This window comes from Etheostoma spectabile, chromosome 13, assembly GCF_008692095.1.
Source record: "Etheostoma spectabile isolate EspeVRDwgs_2016 chromosome 13, UIUC_Espe_1.0, whole genome shotgun sequence".
Taxonomy (NCBI): Eukaryota; Metazoa; Chordata; class Actinopteri; order Perciformes; family Percidae; genus Etheostoma; species Etheostoma spectabile.
The window spans coordinates 4995378-5013556 of record NC_045745.1 but is presented as its reverse complement, the minus strand read 5'-3'; the positions used below and the strand labels follow the sequence as shown (position 1 = coordinate 5013556).

The following is an 18179-nucleotide window of genomic DNA, read 5'->3' as shown; positions in this document are numbered from 1 at the left end:
TCGAGGAGGAGGAGAAACTGTAGCTTGCAATGAAGAAGTGGGAGAGAGCCTGCTAAGCTCTGAACCAGCTTAACTCAAAGTGGCTTGTCATGACAGGAGGAAGTGACAGACATTAAAATAGTAACCTCGATTAGCCAGCAAAGAAACGGCCTGCGCTCCCTCTCTTTCTCTTCTTCCCTCACGCTCTTCTGTTCTTCTCAGTTGCATTTAATAATCCGGACCTTTCTGGCAAATGTGTGGGTGCACACACTTGAGCACAAGGGTACACGTGCACACAGATAGAGGAAGAAGAGCAGGGAGAAGTTCTGTCCTATCTACTAGAAAATCAGTGAGGATGTGAAAGTACAGCGTACAATTTGTTTGCCCGTGACTCCTGCCACAGATGGGCTGATTCTCCCTAATGAGATAGAGAAAACGTCTCTTCAGCGCAGCTTAAAGTCTCACTACAGCTCTCGAAATCTCGCTCGATGTGGAATAGCCTCCAGTTGTAATGCTTTTAGCAACACTGGTGTCATACCTCATGTCTGCTATACTGTAGAACTGTGCCACAAGCCACATTTAAAGGCTGCTTTGCACGATCTGTGACATTGCACCTTTGATAATATTAATATTCTTTTTAAGCCTGTGTGTTTTCAGCAAACATCCTCAGATGTAGATTAGAGTGTGGGTCAAACACTTTTTTCCCTGGTGCTTTTGCATGCTGCAGATCATGAACGAGTGCACGTTTGTCAAACGGCTCACACAGCTTAGGATCAGTGCTTTAGCTCGATTACCTCTTTTAAGGACATGCCTGTGCTCGGCGAACACCGTTCACAGCAGCAATGCCGTTAGCTGGAGGTGGGGGAGGGGCCAGCTGGATATGCTGTTTGCAGAGGTTATTGCAAGCTATGCATGGCTTGTGTGCAGACCCAGAGTGTGTGTGTGTAGTAATCACAGTGACAATAAATTGTATTTGAACTTCAAGAAGGCAAAGCTAACAAAAAAGAAATTGCATGAAAATAAAAGCTTTTATCAAATAATGCATGAATAAATACAAGGAATTATATGTTTTTTGTTTGTTTTTAGGAAACAAGCAAATCCTCATAAACCCATAGAATTACTTTTAGTTAGTAACTGATTTACTATAGAGCTTATAACATAACCAGTGCTCTCGACATTGCACTTCTCAGTGTTTCTTTGCTGTTTTCTCACTTTTTGCTCCCAGGTTTCTCTATAGAGCCCCCCCTACATGTTTCTATATAGCGATCCCCCTACATGTTTCTCTATAGAGCTCCTCCTACAGGTTGCTCTATAGAGCTCCCCCTACATGTTTCTGTACAGCGATCACCCTACATGTTTCGCTATAGAGCTCCTCCTACAGGTTGCTCTATAGAGCCCCCCTACATGTTTCTCTATAGAGCTCCCCCTACATGTTTCGCTATAGAGCCCCTCCTACATGTTTCTCTATAGAGCTCCCCCTACATGTTTCTCTATAGAGCTCCCCCTACATGTCTCTCTAGAGCTCCCCTACATGTTTCTCTATAGAGCCCCCCTACATGTTTCGCTATAGAGCTCCTCCTACAGGTGCTCTATAGGCCCCCCTACTTCTCATAGAGCTTCCTACATGTTTCTCTATAGAGCCCCTCCTACATGTTTCTCTATAGAGCTCCCCCACAGTTTCTCTATAGAGCTCCCCTACATGTTTCTGACAGCGATCACCTAATGTTTCGCTATAGAGGCCTCCACAGGTTGCTTATAGAGCCCCCTACATGTTTTCTATAGAGCTCCCCTACATGTTTCGCTTAGAGCTCCTCCTACAGGTTGCTCTATAGCGCCCCCTACATGTTTCTCTATAGAGCTCTCCTACATGTTCTCTATAGAGCCCCTCCTACAGTTTTCTCTATAGAGCCCTCCACAGGTTGCTCTATAGAGCCCCCCCACATGTTTCTATAAGCCCCCCTACATGTTCTCTATAGAGCCCCCTACATGTTTCTCTATAGAGCTCCTCCCTACATGTTTCTCTAAGAGCCCCCCTACATGTTTCTCTATAGAGCTTCCCCTAAAGTTTCTCTATAGAGTCCTCCTACAGGTTTCTCTATGAGACCCCCCTACATGTCTCTATAGAGCTCTCCCTACATGTTCTCTCATAGAGCCCCCCTAACATGTTTCTCTATAGAGCTCCTCCTACAGGTTGCTCTATAGAGCCCCCTACATGTTTCTCTATAGAGCTCCCCTACATGTTTCTCTATAGAGCTCCCCCTACAGGTTTTCTCTATAGAGCTTCCCTACCATGTTTCTCTATAGAGCTCCCCCTACATGTTTCTCTATAGAGCTTCCCCTACAGATTGCTCTATAGAGCCCCCCTACATGTTTCTCTATAGAGCTCCCCCTACATGTTTCTCTATAGAGCCCCCCTACAGCTCCTGTGTTTACTTGTGTCTGACTCCTCGCTCGGTCAGTCTTCCGTTTCCTCTTTCTCTGTTCCTCCGACAATGCTCAGCCATGACGATAGTGTGAAAAACTCTGAAAACTCCATCGCTACCTTCTTAGCCGGTTCCTGAATGGCCGTATGTGTGCAGTGCCATGAAGCAAATTGTTTTTGCGAGACCTATTATCAAGGGATGCTTCCTGAAGCTGAATCCGTTGATTCTCCTGCCAAAAGTTGCAAGTGTGTTTAGGGGGGAACGAGAAGACCACTATTCAACTAAAAAAAAAGTGATAGAACCATCCCAATGAATCCAAAGCTGTTCAGTTAGGTAAATTAAGCTAAAAGCATAGTTCCCCTTTAACAAAAGGACACTTGTGAATCAGTCACCTGGGAACAAACATCATTTAATTATATAAATTCTGTGTTAAATACACCTGGATGTGTGTACCAAATTGAGTATTTTGACTGTATGTGTGTCTGTGTGTGTCTGTGTCTGCAGGTACTGTTGATTCACCAAAGACCAAAGGAAACAGTGACATACGTATCTTTGTGGCCCTCTTCCCTTATGATCCTGCCACTATGTCGCCCAATCCGGACGCTGCTGAGGAAGAGCTGCCCTTCACTGAAGGACAGATCATCAAAGTATGTCCCCACACAGCTCACACACTAGAAATATCCCCGACAATCATGCATGTTTTTCATTCAAAGCATCTCTCGATGAGATCAGATTAACAGGACTGCTACAGCACAAGGGTAAATATGCACACTGTGTATACTAGTCCTCTAATGAGTCATTTAGCAACGTTTTTGCATCTTTGACCTATGTTTGAAAGCCCAAAAACCTTTAATTGAATATATCCGGGCTGCAACTAACAATTATTTTTCATAGTCACTTAATCTGTCAATTATTTTCTCCATCAATCTTATGGTTATTCGGTCTGTAAAATGTCAGAAAATAATGAAAAATGTCAGTCAGTGTTTCCTGAAACTCAGGATGACGTCCTCAAATGTTTGTATTTGTCCAAAAACTCAAAGATATTCAGTTTACTGTCACAGAGGAGTGAGAAAAAAGAAAATATTCACTTTTTAGGAAATGGAATCAGATCATTTTCATTTATTTACTTCCATAAAAAAATGACCTAAGCCAGTTAATTGATTAGCAAAATTGTGATTAATTTAATAGTTGACAACTAACCAATTAATCGATTCATCTTTGCAGCTCTTGAAAGCATATTTAAATATATTAGCCCAGCAATATTACAGGTTTGTGTTTCATTTCAATAGATGCATGTTTCCACTCCTCTGCCCAGGTTTACGGAGATAAAGACGCAGACGGGTTCTACCGAGGCGAGTCTGCCGGGCGCCTAGGCTATGTTCCATGTAACATGGTGTCTGAGATCCAGGTGGAGGATGAGGAGACCCGGCAGCAGCTACTGCAGCAGGGCTTCTTGTCCACAGCGTCCTCCATGGAGAAGATAGGTAGGTCAAACTCTTAAATAAAATGGGTACATTTGGACATCCTTTACTGTAGGTGTAAAGAGGTTTTACTCATAATATCATCTCTGTTCATGTTTAAGTGTTAAGTGAAAATAGCAGCACAAGTGTTTCAGAATCCAGACCTTAAATATCCGTTGCTCACTTAATTTTATTTCCCTAGTCTATTTTTGTCTGTGATTAATTGGAGGAAAAACCAAAGCTGTTATCATGATGAGAGGAGGAGATGTAAAAGCTCCCTTTGGCATTTTCACCCAGCAGGAAGCACAAAGAAAGCTCTCATCAGATCAGATTGCAGTTGAACTAAATTAAAATGGATCCCAGACTTTACCTTTGTAGGTTTTTATGGCTTCTGGTTCACTGTGTTGCTATTAAGGAAATCATAACCATCTATCCTCAGTCAATGACTGCCTTTTTACGCAGGTGTCATGACAAAGAAATAAACCTAAGTCAAAGTGTTTGCCTGTGGCGAGTTGTAGCGAGCCATGCGGCAAAATCGAGCTAACACTTTGCTTCTGTTTCCTGCTTTCTACCCAGAGCGCTATTTGCAGATGGTTTAACCTTTTCACTTCCACTTGTTCTCACTGCCGTGTCTGCTGCTCACTGGTTGTCATTTTTTAAATTGCTCTTCACTGGCTTTTCATTGTCTATTTTGTCTGGTCTGCTTCTCTCAACAATTGCACCTCTGTGTTTCTTTTTGGTTTCAATTTTTTATGTTTTTTTTTTTTTTTTTTTGGTTTTCCTTTCTAAAACTCCATAAAGGCACTCGCACACACGCACAGCTTCCACGTCGCCCTGTTCCACCGCCGAAACCGAGACGATCCAAGAAAGGTGTGTCTCGCTGCAGATTGCGGCTTCTCCCCGTCCTCCTTTAATCTCTTCTCTGGTTTGCTTCTCCTTTTTGTCTCTTTCACTTTAGCTTTGCTCTTTGAGTTGCTCAGCGACCAGGTTTTTTTTTTATGTCTAGCTACTGTAGTAATGAATTCAGACCGCTTTGCAGCAGTCTGGTAAACATATTACCAATACGTATTCTCTCTACAGTAGTGTCAAAATCTCTTATTAGGGCCTAGTAACACTTTTCTTTCTTAGTGCATATATAGGCTCTTCAGAGTGACTTCATCTTTCCACAGGTTAACTTTTCTAAGATTTTTCTCAATAACGCCTTCATAAGTGTTAAAGTACTGAGTCAGTCCTGTCAGCTTTTCATTGGCTATACATGTAATACATTGCAGAGATAGCAGCAGAATGTGGCAGTATGTTGCCTACTGATTGATTAAAGATAAAGGTCCAATATTCTGCTCCCATGTCACAACTGCATTACATGATCACCCCTAAAGTTCACTTTGTTAAAACATCCATCCCCTCTGATCGCCATCTGTGACTTTGTGTGATAAAACGAGACAGACTTTAACTTCAAGCAGGATTGCTCCTTGGCCTTTGAGGTCTCGTATCATTCTGGGATTGTGCTCATGCTTCTTTCCCCCCCGTTCCTAATCTCTTCCAGTGGAGTCTGTGACACTCTGGGAGGAGAGCGTAGACTCCACTAGCCAAGGTTTGTAGTTAGCACTTTGACTCCTCCTCTTCCTCGCTCTGTTTTCACCTGCATGATCAGATGACCGCTGGAGGACAGCATGGGTTTACGTGCTATTTTATGCATTAACGTGCCATTGTGTGTCCTTTTTCTTTAAATGGTTGGACTTTAATTTAGCTGGGGCTCACCTTCATTCATCCTTACTAGGGTCTGTCTGATTAGTTGAGGGTGTTTGCCTTTTTAAAAGAGCTTAAATAAAGAAAAAGAAAATAGAATGACGTTTCTGAGAGTAGGGTTGCGTCTGAAATTCCATACTAACATGCTATTTAGTAGGCTAAAAGAGTATTTGAGATTTTTTAGAATCTTATTATGAAACCAATAGTATGTGAATGGCATACTATTTCTGGTGAAATATTACAGCATGCAAACACGACACTACGCCCACATTAGTATTCCACAATGCAATCTGACATCTCTGACACTCTGACATCGCAACATTAGTGCATGTATAGGTACTGAGCATGTGTGTGTGTGTGTAATTCAGGCCTGTGTGTAATAACAACAAAGTGTAAATTGTAATTTCCCCTTGTAGCATTAATAAAGTATACATTATTATTATTATTATTATTAATGCGGTAGTAACAACAATATTTGAAATGGACAGCAGCCAAGGCAGCTCTGTAACTTTAATTTACATTTCTACGTCTAAAAATCTGTGATTTTGTCACCTGCAACTGTTGTTGTAGTTGTTTTCCTCTTTTGGTAATTCAAGCATTATTTGGCAATGCCGCAAAAGCTGAGGTCGTCATGAGTTACCATGGTTACAAGTCTCCAACGGCAAGGAGGCTCTCAGGAAGCGACATTGAAAATTACAGCATAGTGCGTCCAAAAAGATACTACTGTTTATTTACAGTATGTTGAACCATATTATACATGTTGGGTATGTAGTGCAGAGAATGCCACCTAGAACAGTTAAAAGTACTAAATCTAATGTCCTCTTCATTAACCCCCAGTTATAAATATCAAGCAATCCCTTCTCCTAACTCCTCTTTTCATTTCACAGTTCAAGTGGCATTTAAGCATCGCATCATTTCAGTTGTCTTCATTTTTACAGCTCAAGCTGCTACGAGCTTTTTAATGAAAATGAAAATGCTAACTGTGGCTGCTAATCTTTTTGTTTCCATATGTCTGAGTGCAGTGGTGTGACTTTTCCTCAGCTTAGCATGACGCTGAGGGAGTCGGACAAGCCCACACGATGAGCTGCATGCTGATTGGAATTGCAGAGACATGTTACTGCTCTTATTATCAGGATGAAAGACTGTACTGTGTTTGACTGACAGACCCCAGCCAGACTGCCCCTGCTGCCCCTGCTGCCCCTGTTGCTGCTGCTGCGGCAGCTGTGGGAGACCCAGCACCAGGAGCCCGCAGAATGGTCGCCATCTTTGATTATGATCCACGAGAGAGCTCCCCCAACACTGACATAGAGGTCAGAATTGCACCTACAAATGTTCTCTTTTTTCCCCAAAACAAGTACTATATGTGTGGTTGTAGTTTTTGCTCATCATCTCTGGTTTTTCTGACTTTGTTCAGGCTGAGCTGACCTTCAGTGCAGGAGACATCATACATGTGTTTGGTGACATGGACGAAGATGGCTTCTTCTACGTAAGTATTAATAACATGACTCTAGAATCAGTGGTGGAATTAAACTAAGTACATTTACTCAAGTACTGTACTTTGAGGTACATGTGAGGTACATTTGAGGTACATGTAATTTACTTGAGTCTTTTCTTTTCATGCCACTTTCTACCTCTACTCTGCTACATTTCTGAGAGATATTGTCTACTTTTTACTCCACTACATTTATCTGACAGCTTTAGTAACTAGTTACTCTACACATTAAGATATTTGCACATAAAACACATGTAGTTTATAAAATATGTTTTATCATAACTGAAACTACCCAACAATATAACAACCTACAAGTCCAGCTGAGATGATTAGCTGATTAGTCACTTAGTCGATTGATAGTTTCCCTAATCTGATAGTTTTTCTAAAATGTGAGGATTACGGTGTGACAATAGTACTTTACTTAAATAAAGGATCTGAATATTTTTTTCTCTTTATTGCTACACTTTAGTGATAGAATGTTTCTGCACTGTACTTCCTGAAACAGTGTGGTGGCTCTTGCTTACTGTGCACTTCTTCTTGCCACACAACAGAACATTGTTGAACCTGCAGAAAGAATAACGTGTGCACACTGTGTGCAAGAGGAGTTTCAGCAGCAAAGACATCTACTTCAGCTAAGACGAAATAAGACGAGACTTTGACTTTTTGAATGAAATAAATAAAATAAGACATTAATAAAATCAGAGGGGTGACTAAATACAAATATTTACAATATCCACATTACATTATGAAAGTTAAGTGATATAGTATATAATATATGTAATATATGCAGTATACTGTATGTAATATGCACACACTGTACAGTAATAATACAGTATTATGGTGTATATTTATGTAATATAATAGAAATTGAAAAAATACTTTGATATAGCATATGAAAATACAATAATATGAATAGTAGCAGTATATTAACAATTATTTAGCATCATCAATTTATGGTTTGGTCCATCTTTAATTCCTATTGCCAAATGTAACATCTTCAATAGTCTTGTTTTGTGTCATAATGGAAGACCAAGTACATTTAATAACCTAAGTCATACATTCGGAATTTCAGCTTGAAAAATTACCTAAGTGATGAATCGAAAAAGCATCGTCATGTCTTGATGTTGTGTTTCTCTTCCAGGGAGACTTGAATGGACACAGCGGCTTGGTGCCCTCCAACTTCCTGCAGGCCGTTCCAGAGGACGCCCCCTCTGCTCAGTCAGCCCCAGAAGCCAAGAAAGAATCCCAGGTGGCTTAGCATTTCTGTCTGACCAGCATGCATCACTGTAAATGGAACTGGGGGACACTTCCTGGCCTGCAGGCATAAATTATGTGTCTTTTTTTTTTTTTTTTACAAATCACTTTTTTTTAACTCTTTATACTTTTTTTCATGCATTTCCAGCATCTGGTTGCTGTTATTTTCTGTTCTGTTTCTTTAATTCTGCCCTGTCGCATTTCTTTTGCCCCACTGTTTCCTGCATGGCCTTTTGCAGAAGCAGAAACGAAGTGTACACTTTGAGACTTGATCGTAAGTGTTTTTAGGACTAAAAAGCAGCTCAGTGATCCCCACTAGTGTCCCCTGTGCACTCCCTGTTTATGTCCTGTCCCTCCGCCTCTACCTTAGTTCTACGCTGCTCATTTGCATAAGATCCTGAACCTGTTAGTTTATCAAAACACGTGTCAAAGACTTCAGATCTACTGTTGTGTTTGTCCTATCCTTGTGTTTCCCTTTGGAATTATCATTTAAAGCATAACTAAGTTTCAGATATTGTTTAATATATTTGGCTTGCTCACTCTAAAAGTCTTTCTCTCCTCCTGTAGGGTAACTGGACGTCTTCTACAGAGCAGCAGCAACATCAACAACCTAGGCCCTCAACCCTAGAAGAGGCTTTGCAGCCCCAAACAGAACCTCCTGTCCCTGACCCAACAGAGCCCACAGACCTGCGACCCAAACTGACACCCGCTGCGAGCCTCACGTCAGACCTGGAACCTGCTCCAGGTCCAGGTCCAGCAGCAGTGGAGGCCTGCTGCTCTCCTCCAGCCCCCCTTCCAGCAGACAGCCCGACACAGACGGACTGCTCTGCACAAGGCAAGAAGAAGAAAGGCTTTTTCTCCAAAGGCAAGAGGCTGTTCAAAAAGCTGGGATCCAGCAAGAAAGAATGAGTCAGGACCTCTGACTCGGAATACTCGCATCACATTGAGGCACTTTTTTCACTGTTAGTCTCAGTCGGTGCGGTTAGTGGCTATCAGATCTAATAACCGATGCTTTAACCGTCACTAATTATACAATTGCCTTAGAGCACTGCTAGCTGCTGTTAAATTTAGAGTACATCAACACACCGCTTACAGCATTGTGCGAGCATGCAGAAGTGCATGTTGAAGTGTGCAAGCACACAAATATATTCTCTAAACACTACCTAACTAGCTAAGCATTTGTAAATGTTCAAGTCAATAGAGGCGTTAACGCTTGATATACAACACTAAGATCTATCAATCTGATACAGAACAGCAGACTAGACTTCAGCCCAGCTCAGACACAGCTAATTAAATATTAGCTTTAATGTTCATGCCACTTTATTTATTTGAAGCGAACAAACAGAAGCAGCAGTCTATCTCTTCCTCTGTGTCACTATAAAGAATGCACTATCCATCCTGAACGGATGTATTTTAAATAACTCTCCGCTTGTCCCTCACGTGATCCTCGTCTTTAAGAAAATGTATACAGTACTTTGTACAGAACATGTTATTTATTTGTATTACTCTTGCCCTAACCATCAGCACATTGCATGAAGTGACATCTGGGCAGGAGGTTAGTCATCTAGAGCTGTGGGAGACAGCCGTGATCCACCTTGATACGTGTAATTTAGATCAAATTAGTTATGGGGATTGAGGTTAACAGTCTAGACCAGGGGTCTTCAACAGGGGGTCCGCGACCCCTAGGGGGTCCGCGGAGGTACTGCATGGGGGTCGCGAAAGTTTTGGTTGATTAGACTTTTTTTAAATATTCCCCCCCCCTGCAATTTTTTCCACTAATTGAAATGTCTTTAAATACACATTAACATGAACTCAACACACTGTAGTAAACAGATAAATGGAGGCTTTCAGTCATCAACGCACACATGGCACCATAGGACCAGTTTGATATAACACAATTTTATACAATATATATAATAAGGGGGTCCCCGCTCCATCTCGCCATCAGTTTGGGGGTCCTTGGCCTGGAAAACGTTGAAGACCCCTGGTCTAGACTATTTGTTGAAGGTTAATAATATGGTCTTCTTTGGTGTGTGCATGTGTGTGTAGATGAAGCTGCCCAGTCCACTGGTGAGACTGAAAACAGATGCCTTTCTCAGACATTAACTCAGACCTAAAGGTTGCATACTACTTAATGTACTTAATGTTTGTGTGAGTATGAGAGAGTTGTGAACAAAGGATGTAGTATCTGGTGATAAACAGGCTGCTCTTTTTTTTTTCTTTTAGCTAATATGGCTGCAACTTATATTATTAAATCATTATCCATTAACTGTTTGGCCGGTACAACATAAAAAATATATAGTAATAAAAAGAATATAGTTTCCTAAAGCCTAAGGTAAGGTCATAAAATGTCTTGGTTCTTCCCACTAGCTGTTCAAAACTCAAAGATATTAAATTTAATATAATGTAAGACTGGGAAAAAAAGCTTATTCTCCCATTTGAGATCCTAAAATCCATCAACCATTTGATGTTTTTGCTTAAATGATTAATTGGTTTTTGACATTAGTTGCTTATCAATTTTCTCTTGATTGACTAATACATATGTTATTAAAGTCAAATTCAAGACTAATGCGTCTGATGGGACATTCTGAGCCTTAATACTGTCAAGGAAATAAAGAAAATCTATTGGCAACTTGAAGTTATTAAAATAAATAGAAATTTTGGAAATAGAAAGAAATATGGGTTTTAGGGGGTGTAAACATGAAGTATAATGTTGCCATGGAGTCAGTGAGTTAACCATGGGCTACAACATTAGCCCTCATTTTTAGCCTACATTTATTTCCATTTTTGGCAAATTGGCACCATTAAAAGTATGTTGAATTATCTATTAGCACTTCCTGTTTGCAGTGTACACTCCTCATGAATGAAGACAACTGTCACAGGACTACTTTGATAAGGAAGTAAACTTAAATACGTGATGATGCTCGGGCAAATTCTGGACTTCATTTTTCTATAATTTCCACATGAACAGTTTGAAACCCTCTGGACTAATTGATTGTTCAACCAGTTGTTATCTAATCTACAGCCAATATTCTAGTTTAATTTAATATTCAGATTGGTGTGAAGCAGGGTCCTCAGTGCTGGATACATTGATAGCCTACAGTATATAATAAAAACTCATTTGGATTTTTTTGTGATTTGACCGTAGCACATAGGAACAACAGTTGCTAGAATTGTGTTAAAGGTGTCATTCGTGGCACTGGGGGGAGGGGGGGGGAGGGGGTTGTGGCACTGCTGTACTGTGCTAGACTTTGCAATACGTTTTTCATGTATCTTTTCATTTGCCTCCATGTTTGAGTTTACTGAACTTGTGGTTAGTGAATATTGGGTCAGACAGGCTAAACAGTGTCTATCAGCCCATGCAGTGTAGCGCTGATTAGTTTTTTGTATCCACATACTTGCATCAACTGTAGACTGGTTGAAACTAATGGTTTGTGATAGCTTTACTTACATTAAGATGTACTACAAGTATTCAGTTTTGGTGGGAGTGTGTGGACCAGGCCTTAGTATTGAGCTTATCAGTCACTATAACACATTCAGTGATCTGTCAATCTGTCTGATTGGATCTTTGATCTGCGCAACACAGGGCGGTTGGGTAACTTCTCAGGTTTATCTTGTAGTTTCTTACTAATGCTGAGCCACCTGTTGGCTCTGGCTGTCAAAAACTGCAGAACATGCCAAAATCTTAGGTGCTTTGTCTGTTACCATAGATCCGAGAGACCAAGCATCGGGCTGCATGGGGGATATTCAGCGGGCTAGTCTGGGCTGAAGCGTGGAGGCTTGTTTTGAACATCACACCTGATCTCACTCACGGTGTTGATGGAGTCACACCTGATGACACAAGTTGGAGGCAATTTTTTCTTTCTTTCTTTAATGTCATGAATGTTTTGAATCGTTTGTCCGTGTTACATAAAGTGAGCATGACGATGCCAAGAATGAAAGGGAGGGCGGAGCGACAAAGACACTTTAGACGTGTAATAGCCGGGATAGAGGCATGACCGAGGCTGTACTGTATATTTTATTTATTTGTTGTTTTCTAAAAGGGGGTTGGATGCTCAAAAGTTGCCGAAATGTACAGCAAATATTTGTACTGATCTTGTATTTGACGGCCTTTAATGCACAAGTATTCCTCTACCTGCTGTGTAGTGAGTAGACGGCTCTGCTGTTGACTGAATAGGACCCTAGGCCCAATAGGTAGTATTTAAGCTCAGTTGATCATATTTAGCCTTACAAGAAGACCTTGTTTAGTCTTAATATGTTGTTTACAGGATGTTTAATGACTGCATGCATACCAATGTTATACCCATGTTCGGCCTTATTTATGTTACTGTCATATTTATGTTTTTATAGGCGGATTTGTCTACAATATTTGAATTGTAGATTATCCAATGCAGTGGAAAAAAAGCTGTAGCAGCTGTGTGTATATAATGAACATTGTTGGGACTGTGGTATATTTTCATACAGCGCAGGAAACTATTTTCTTTTTCTTTTTTTTGTCTTCCCTGACCTGCATTCATTGTTTGACAAGTGTAAGATTTACCTTTTTTTATATATATATATATATATATAAATATATATATTAATGTTTTTATTACCCTTTTGGAAGCTCGTCTGTAAATATGTTTTGTTAATAATGTTTTTCAGATTATTTTGGGGATTTTTGTTTGCATGTCCGGGCATTGTCGATGGAGCAACAGTAAGTGAAGATGTAGTACGCAGAGGACTCGTTGACTTTAAATTGTGATGGTTTGTTTCAATATGGATCTTTTTACAGGAATAAAGAATGTATATTTTCACAGAAAACACTCGAGTCTGTAATGCATGTGGTATTCCTGGGAAACAGAAGTTAACACGGTATTTATTCATTTTGTATCTTTATTGCATATCACACAGATCATACATCATAATGTACATGATTATCTCTTTTTTTTACAGGACATGTGAAACAGATGAATTATAAAATGGAGGAAAGAGTTGCGAGCTTTGCTCCGCGCCACACGCCGCCCATGTGAACTGACGGGGGCAACACTCTGGGCAACGCGTGGCTTTGTGAGACAAAGCAGCTTCCTCTTTTCTGACTTCCTGCGCAGGCTCCACGCGGGGCCTCTCCTCTCCCTGAAGCCAACAGTACACTCATCCATAAAGTAGGAAACACTACACTGTGGCGAGGTGTTTAGTAGTGCTTTCTACTTTATGGATGACTGCACTGTACATCCACTGCTCGTCCTCCGTCTTCTCCCACTTCTCTCTTCTTCTGCACCTGCTCTCGCGTCGGCAGCTGCACGCCAACCCCCACCCAGACACACACTTTTACACCAAGCTGAAACCTCTCAGCTCATCGCTCAAACAGCACTCGCTTTAATGTCAAACCAGAAAATGCACACTTCCTGATTTGACTTGAGACATTTGCATTCATAGTTTTCCAGGCAGCTCGTTCAAATGCAACTGAGGCCTGTTAGAACTTTTGTACAAGACAAAAAAGAAAAAACCATCCAAAAGACCCCACCCATGTGCCTCCAACTGTGCCTCAATGCAACGTTTGAGGCAAAAGTCAGATCTAAAGCTCTTGCCAGAGGAAGCGCTATCTTGAGGAAGCCATTTTGGCTGCATGAGTAAGCTTTTCTGTCTGAGAAACAGATCACTTGGTATATAAAGTCTTGGTAAATAATTACATCCTTATATCAGATCAGAAACAAATTGGAACAAATGCAAAGGTCCGCTAGACACATTAAACACAAATAACACCACAGTGTAAAATATAATATGTACAATAATGTTTTTTAATCCAAATTCCACATGGACTTCTGAGTCAAGGTAATTTACCAGAAGTGAAAGGAAATGCAGAGTTAATGACGTAAAAGCTGTAACACTGGCTCAGCTGTCATGATCTGACTGGTTAAAAGAGCATTTTTACCACATCGACATGATTAATTCTGGCATTTAAATACACAACCTCGTCCATCATACTTTACCTGAACCTTCATTTTTCTTTTCTCTGTTTTAAGCGAGGATTGCCCGGCAGCCTTACAGGTGTCTTCTGTCTGTCCAAGGAGCGGATGAAGAAGAAGAAGAAGGAGTCGTCTCCTTTTGAACCCTCTGCAACCACGTGATGGTGTAACCACAGGAAGAGGTCTAACAGTCACAGCCGCTCTCTTTCTCTTCTTCCGTTTAACTCCCCGCCTTCTGCAGGCGCTTTTTTTAAAACGCTGACAGCAACTATGAAGATAACTTTACAATCACAACGACAAACTAAATACAGATACCCTCAACATTTGAGATTTTTTTCCTTTTTTTTTTCTTAAGTACAAACTAGAACAAACCAGATTTCCTTTAAAAAAATAAATCGTTCTTTCTCAACTTCCTTTTAAGGCCAAAGTACACTTGACCACATCTGTACAGGTGTGATGCAAATGATGATGTCATTTACACGCATGTAGACGCTGTGTAATTTTGTGCAGTTTTGTCCACAGCACAGTGCAATATGAAGTTAGGTATTACACCCATTACACACTGATTCACCGTAAGTTCGTTTTATTAACAGTTTCATAACTTGTACAGTAATGTACATATCATATGAAGTAGACATGAGCAGCACTTCCTGCTCAGACCACAGAGAGATCTAGATGCATGAAGGTTTGGTCACGTCAGGGACCTGCTGAGTAAAACAGTTGCTGCGAGATGATGGTTTCACTGGTAATCTGATTTAATCTTCCGAGTACATTTCTGTCAGAAGAGTTATGTGTTGGTTCTCTGACTGGAGCTCAGATGGCGTGGAAACGATAGAAGCTACAGGATGAGCAGCGGCATTCGGGCTGAGATCAGTCGACCTCGTTAAAGGATAGGTTCACATTTTTTCAAATGTATGCTCATGCAATACTCCCATGCTCGTGTACATTGACGGGTTACTGGTTGCTGTGGTTGTTCTTCCTGTATACATGGGCATGTGAGAATAGCTTTAAGACTTAATAAATATGACCCTATCCTTGAACATGAAAGTCAACTGCAGCCATTTTTTAACATTTAAAGATGATTTGTTCGCTTGTTGAGAGCCATTTTCATCTGTATGATTACCATTATCTTTCTGTTGGTTTTCAAAAGTGAAAGGGCACAGGTTTCAGTTCCTTGTAAATGTAAATTTCCAACTGTAGCTGTGGGGTTTCTCGTCATGATAATATGGGGAGGGGGGTTTGTACTGAGTTGTAAAAATGTAGATTTTTAAAAACTTAATGCATCAACTTTTCTCTCTTGAGGTAAAGACTATTTGTCTGGGAGTTTGCAGTCTAATCTAGGTCACCATAAAAAGCTCTCTGAAGCAGCACCAGTAGTAATGCATGGCCCCGCCTGTGTGCACTGGTTAAAACGCTATCACACAGCACTGGTTTATTCTAGAAGCTCTAACTAACTATTATTTCAAAGGGCAGCTCATACAGTATACTGTATACTCAAAGTGTTAGCTTGGTAACAAAAAGGTTTGGGGTACATTATTACTCCCTGTTCTTTTCAGTCCTCACAGCAGCTCTTTATCTTTATTCTTCCCTTCATAGGCTTTTTAAATCAGGTCTAATTATTCCTCTTTCATTCTGATAATGTCACCTTTAAGAGAACTATGTTTGGGATCCATTATGTATAGTTGTGACATGGATTTTAGCAGTGGTGGCAGAAGCACTCTGATCATTTACTGTAGTAAAGGTACCAATACAACTACTGTTTGTAATAATACTCCCATCCCAATAAAAACTCCTGCATTTAAACCCTACCTAACCCTTGGGTTGTCCTCCCGGGTTAAAAGACAGACACAAATTTGACATTTTTGTCCCTTTTTCAGACTTTTTTTTTCGTTTTCACCACCACCACCTTACTAGTTTTACTACTTTTTGGAATTTAAGGTCAATAACTCTCATTTATATAGAATTATACCTAATATTTGAGTTAAAAAAGCGGAAATGATTAATCATTTTGACTAATAGTTAAGATCAGAGGAATGAAAGTGATCAGTTGTATTTGCAGAGAGCGTTGTAAGGAATCCAATCCATTTTTTGTGGTAATTTGGTTAAAAAGAAACCCATATTTCAGTTATAGACATTTTTTAAAGGATCAGATTTAACCCGAGGACAACAGGAGGGTTAGGTGTCAAAGTAAAAGTACTTGTTTAATCACTGTAATTAATCTATTGTTACATATGGCATCATTATCTTGTTAATACTTTTTCATAAATGTGTAAGTAGCATTTTTCCGTTGTAGCTGTTTGTAATCCTTAAATAGAATTAGGTAGTTTAGTCCAGTGGATCCCAACCTAAAGCTGGGTATAAGAAGCAAAGTTTTGCTTTGGGTGGTATTTGTAAGAAGTTGAGAGGGGAACTCCATATTTGGTTGAACATCTGATGCCACAAGCCTAAAAGACAATGTGTTATATTTCGTAAGCTTATCATATGTTTTATTTTGTGTAAAATCTTAAAGAAGTAACTCGTAACTTTAGCTGTAGAGTAAATGTAGTAGAGTAAAAACGTCCTCTTTGTCCTCTGAATTGTTTTGGAATAGAAGTAAAAAGTAGCATAAAATGGAAATGCAAGAATCTGAAAATGAAACTTGAGCATAATACTTAAAAAGTAAATAGTGAAAACATAAGTAAAAGTACTTAGTTTACTTTCCACCACTGGATTCGAGCTCCTGGTGTGCAGGGTTGACATGTGTTTTTTCCCATTGAGGGTTTAATGGTTGTGTTTAGAAAAGTGTGACATGGTTAGGTCCTCTACCACTCTATTGCCATGACGTCTGTTCCAGTTTAGGTTATTGGCGGAGAGACAAAGACAAATGTCATTGGGACATCAATCCTTTGGAGGGCAGTGGATGTGAATGGGTTTGTGTCCAGCACGCAACAAAATGCATTAAAGAAAATATGACACGGTTATGATAGAAGACAGAGAAAATGACGTCAGCTGCCAATGGATAAACTCAACGGTCTCAATAAGCCCCGAAACAGAAGCCTACTGTATGAGGATTCTGGGTATTCATCTCTTCATTCATATTCAATCTTGATGCTCCGATTACAAATACCTTTCTCACAATGAAGACTTGTTGAGAATATCCAGCATATGGTGTCTTTAAAAGCCACACCATTTTTTTAGCCTTCAACCCCCCAAATCTCCTGACCCCTGCCCTGCATTTCACTAATCCCAGCCCTCTCCAACCTATTGAGTCATCGGCCCCCGCTGAAGTGCTGCTGCTGCTTCATCTGGCAGACGACCACTAGTGCCTGTGCCAGTATAGGGAAGTGATCCTAACTCCCCGTGTGAAGGGTACACTAAAGCTGGGCCCTGATAGACCTTATCTGGGCCGGCAGCCATTTCCCCTCCCCGCCCTCCCGGGCCGTGGCCGGTGTCGACACCTCCGACCGAGCCACCCAGAAGCTTATTTCCCCCTCCAGACCTGCGAGCTTTCCACAGCGCCCTGAGCTGCTCTAAACCGGCTTCTGCAGAGCACCGGTGGAAAGTAGATTTACTCCCTATCTGTACTTGTAGGTCAAATTTAAAGGTACTTGTACTTAACTGGAGTGAATACCATGTATACATGTATGTGACAGCTAAAGGGACTTTTCAGATTATGAGTTGGATAGTGTCTAATTGGGACTCCTTGTACTTTTTACATGTCTATGAGTTGTTAGCAGTTCCACCAAAGAGACATTTCTGTTCTAAATTACTGACATGGCGTCATTTAACCCTCTGAAGCCCAGGCTCATTTTGATTAACTTGATATGCGTTCATATTTATTTGGTCTTTGTTTAGCACCAACTGTCCTTATCCTTATATATGTCCTTATATTTTGTCA

The 18179-nt window shown here is 40.5% G+C and overlaps 1 protein-coding gene across 11 annotated transcripts in view; it reads left to right on the top strand.

The window, feature by feature from the left end:
• tspoap1 (TSPO associated protein 1) overlaps positions 1-13157 on the top strand; it is a 70347-nt gene extending 57190 nt beyond the window's left edge. For 10 of the 11 annotated variants that reach the window (XM_032533268.1, XM_032533267.1, XM_032533274.1 and 7 more), the window contains 8 exons: positions 2907-3049; positions 3718-3886; positions 4664-4732; positions 5406-5453; positions 6773-6918; positions 7023-7094; positions 8242-8349; positions 8922-13157. In XM_032533268.1, coding sequence (XP_032389159.1) covers positions 2907-3049; positions 3718-3886; positions 4664-4732; positions 5406-5453; positions 6773-6918; positions 7023-7094; positions 8242-8349; positions 8922-9263 — 1097 coding nt within the window. In that variant the 3' untranslated portion in view covers positions 9264-13157. The remainder of the gene's footprint in view (positions 1-2906; positions 3050-3717; positions 3887-4663; positions 4733-5405; positions 5454-6772; positions 6919-7022; positions 7095-8241; positions 8350-8921) is intronic. The other variant, XM_032533272.1, reaches the window with a different exon arrangement.
• The last annotated feature ends 5022 nt before the right edge of the window (positions 13158-18179 follow it).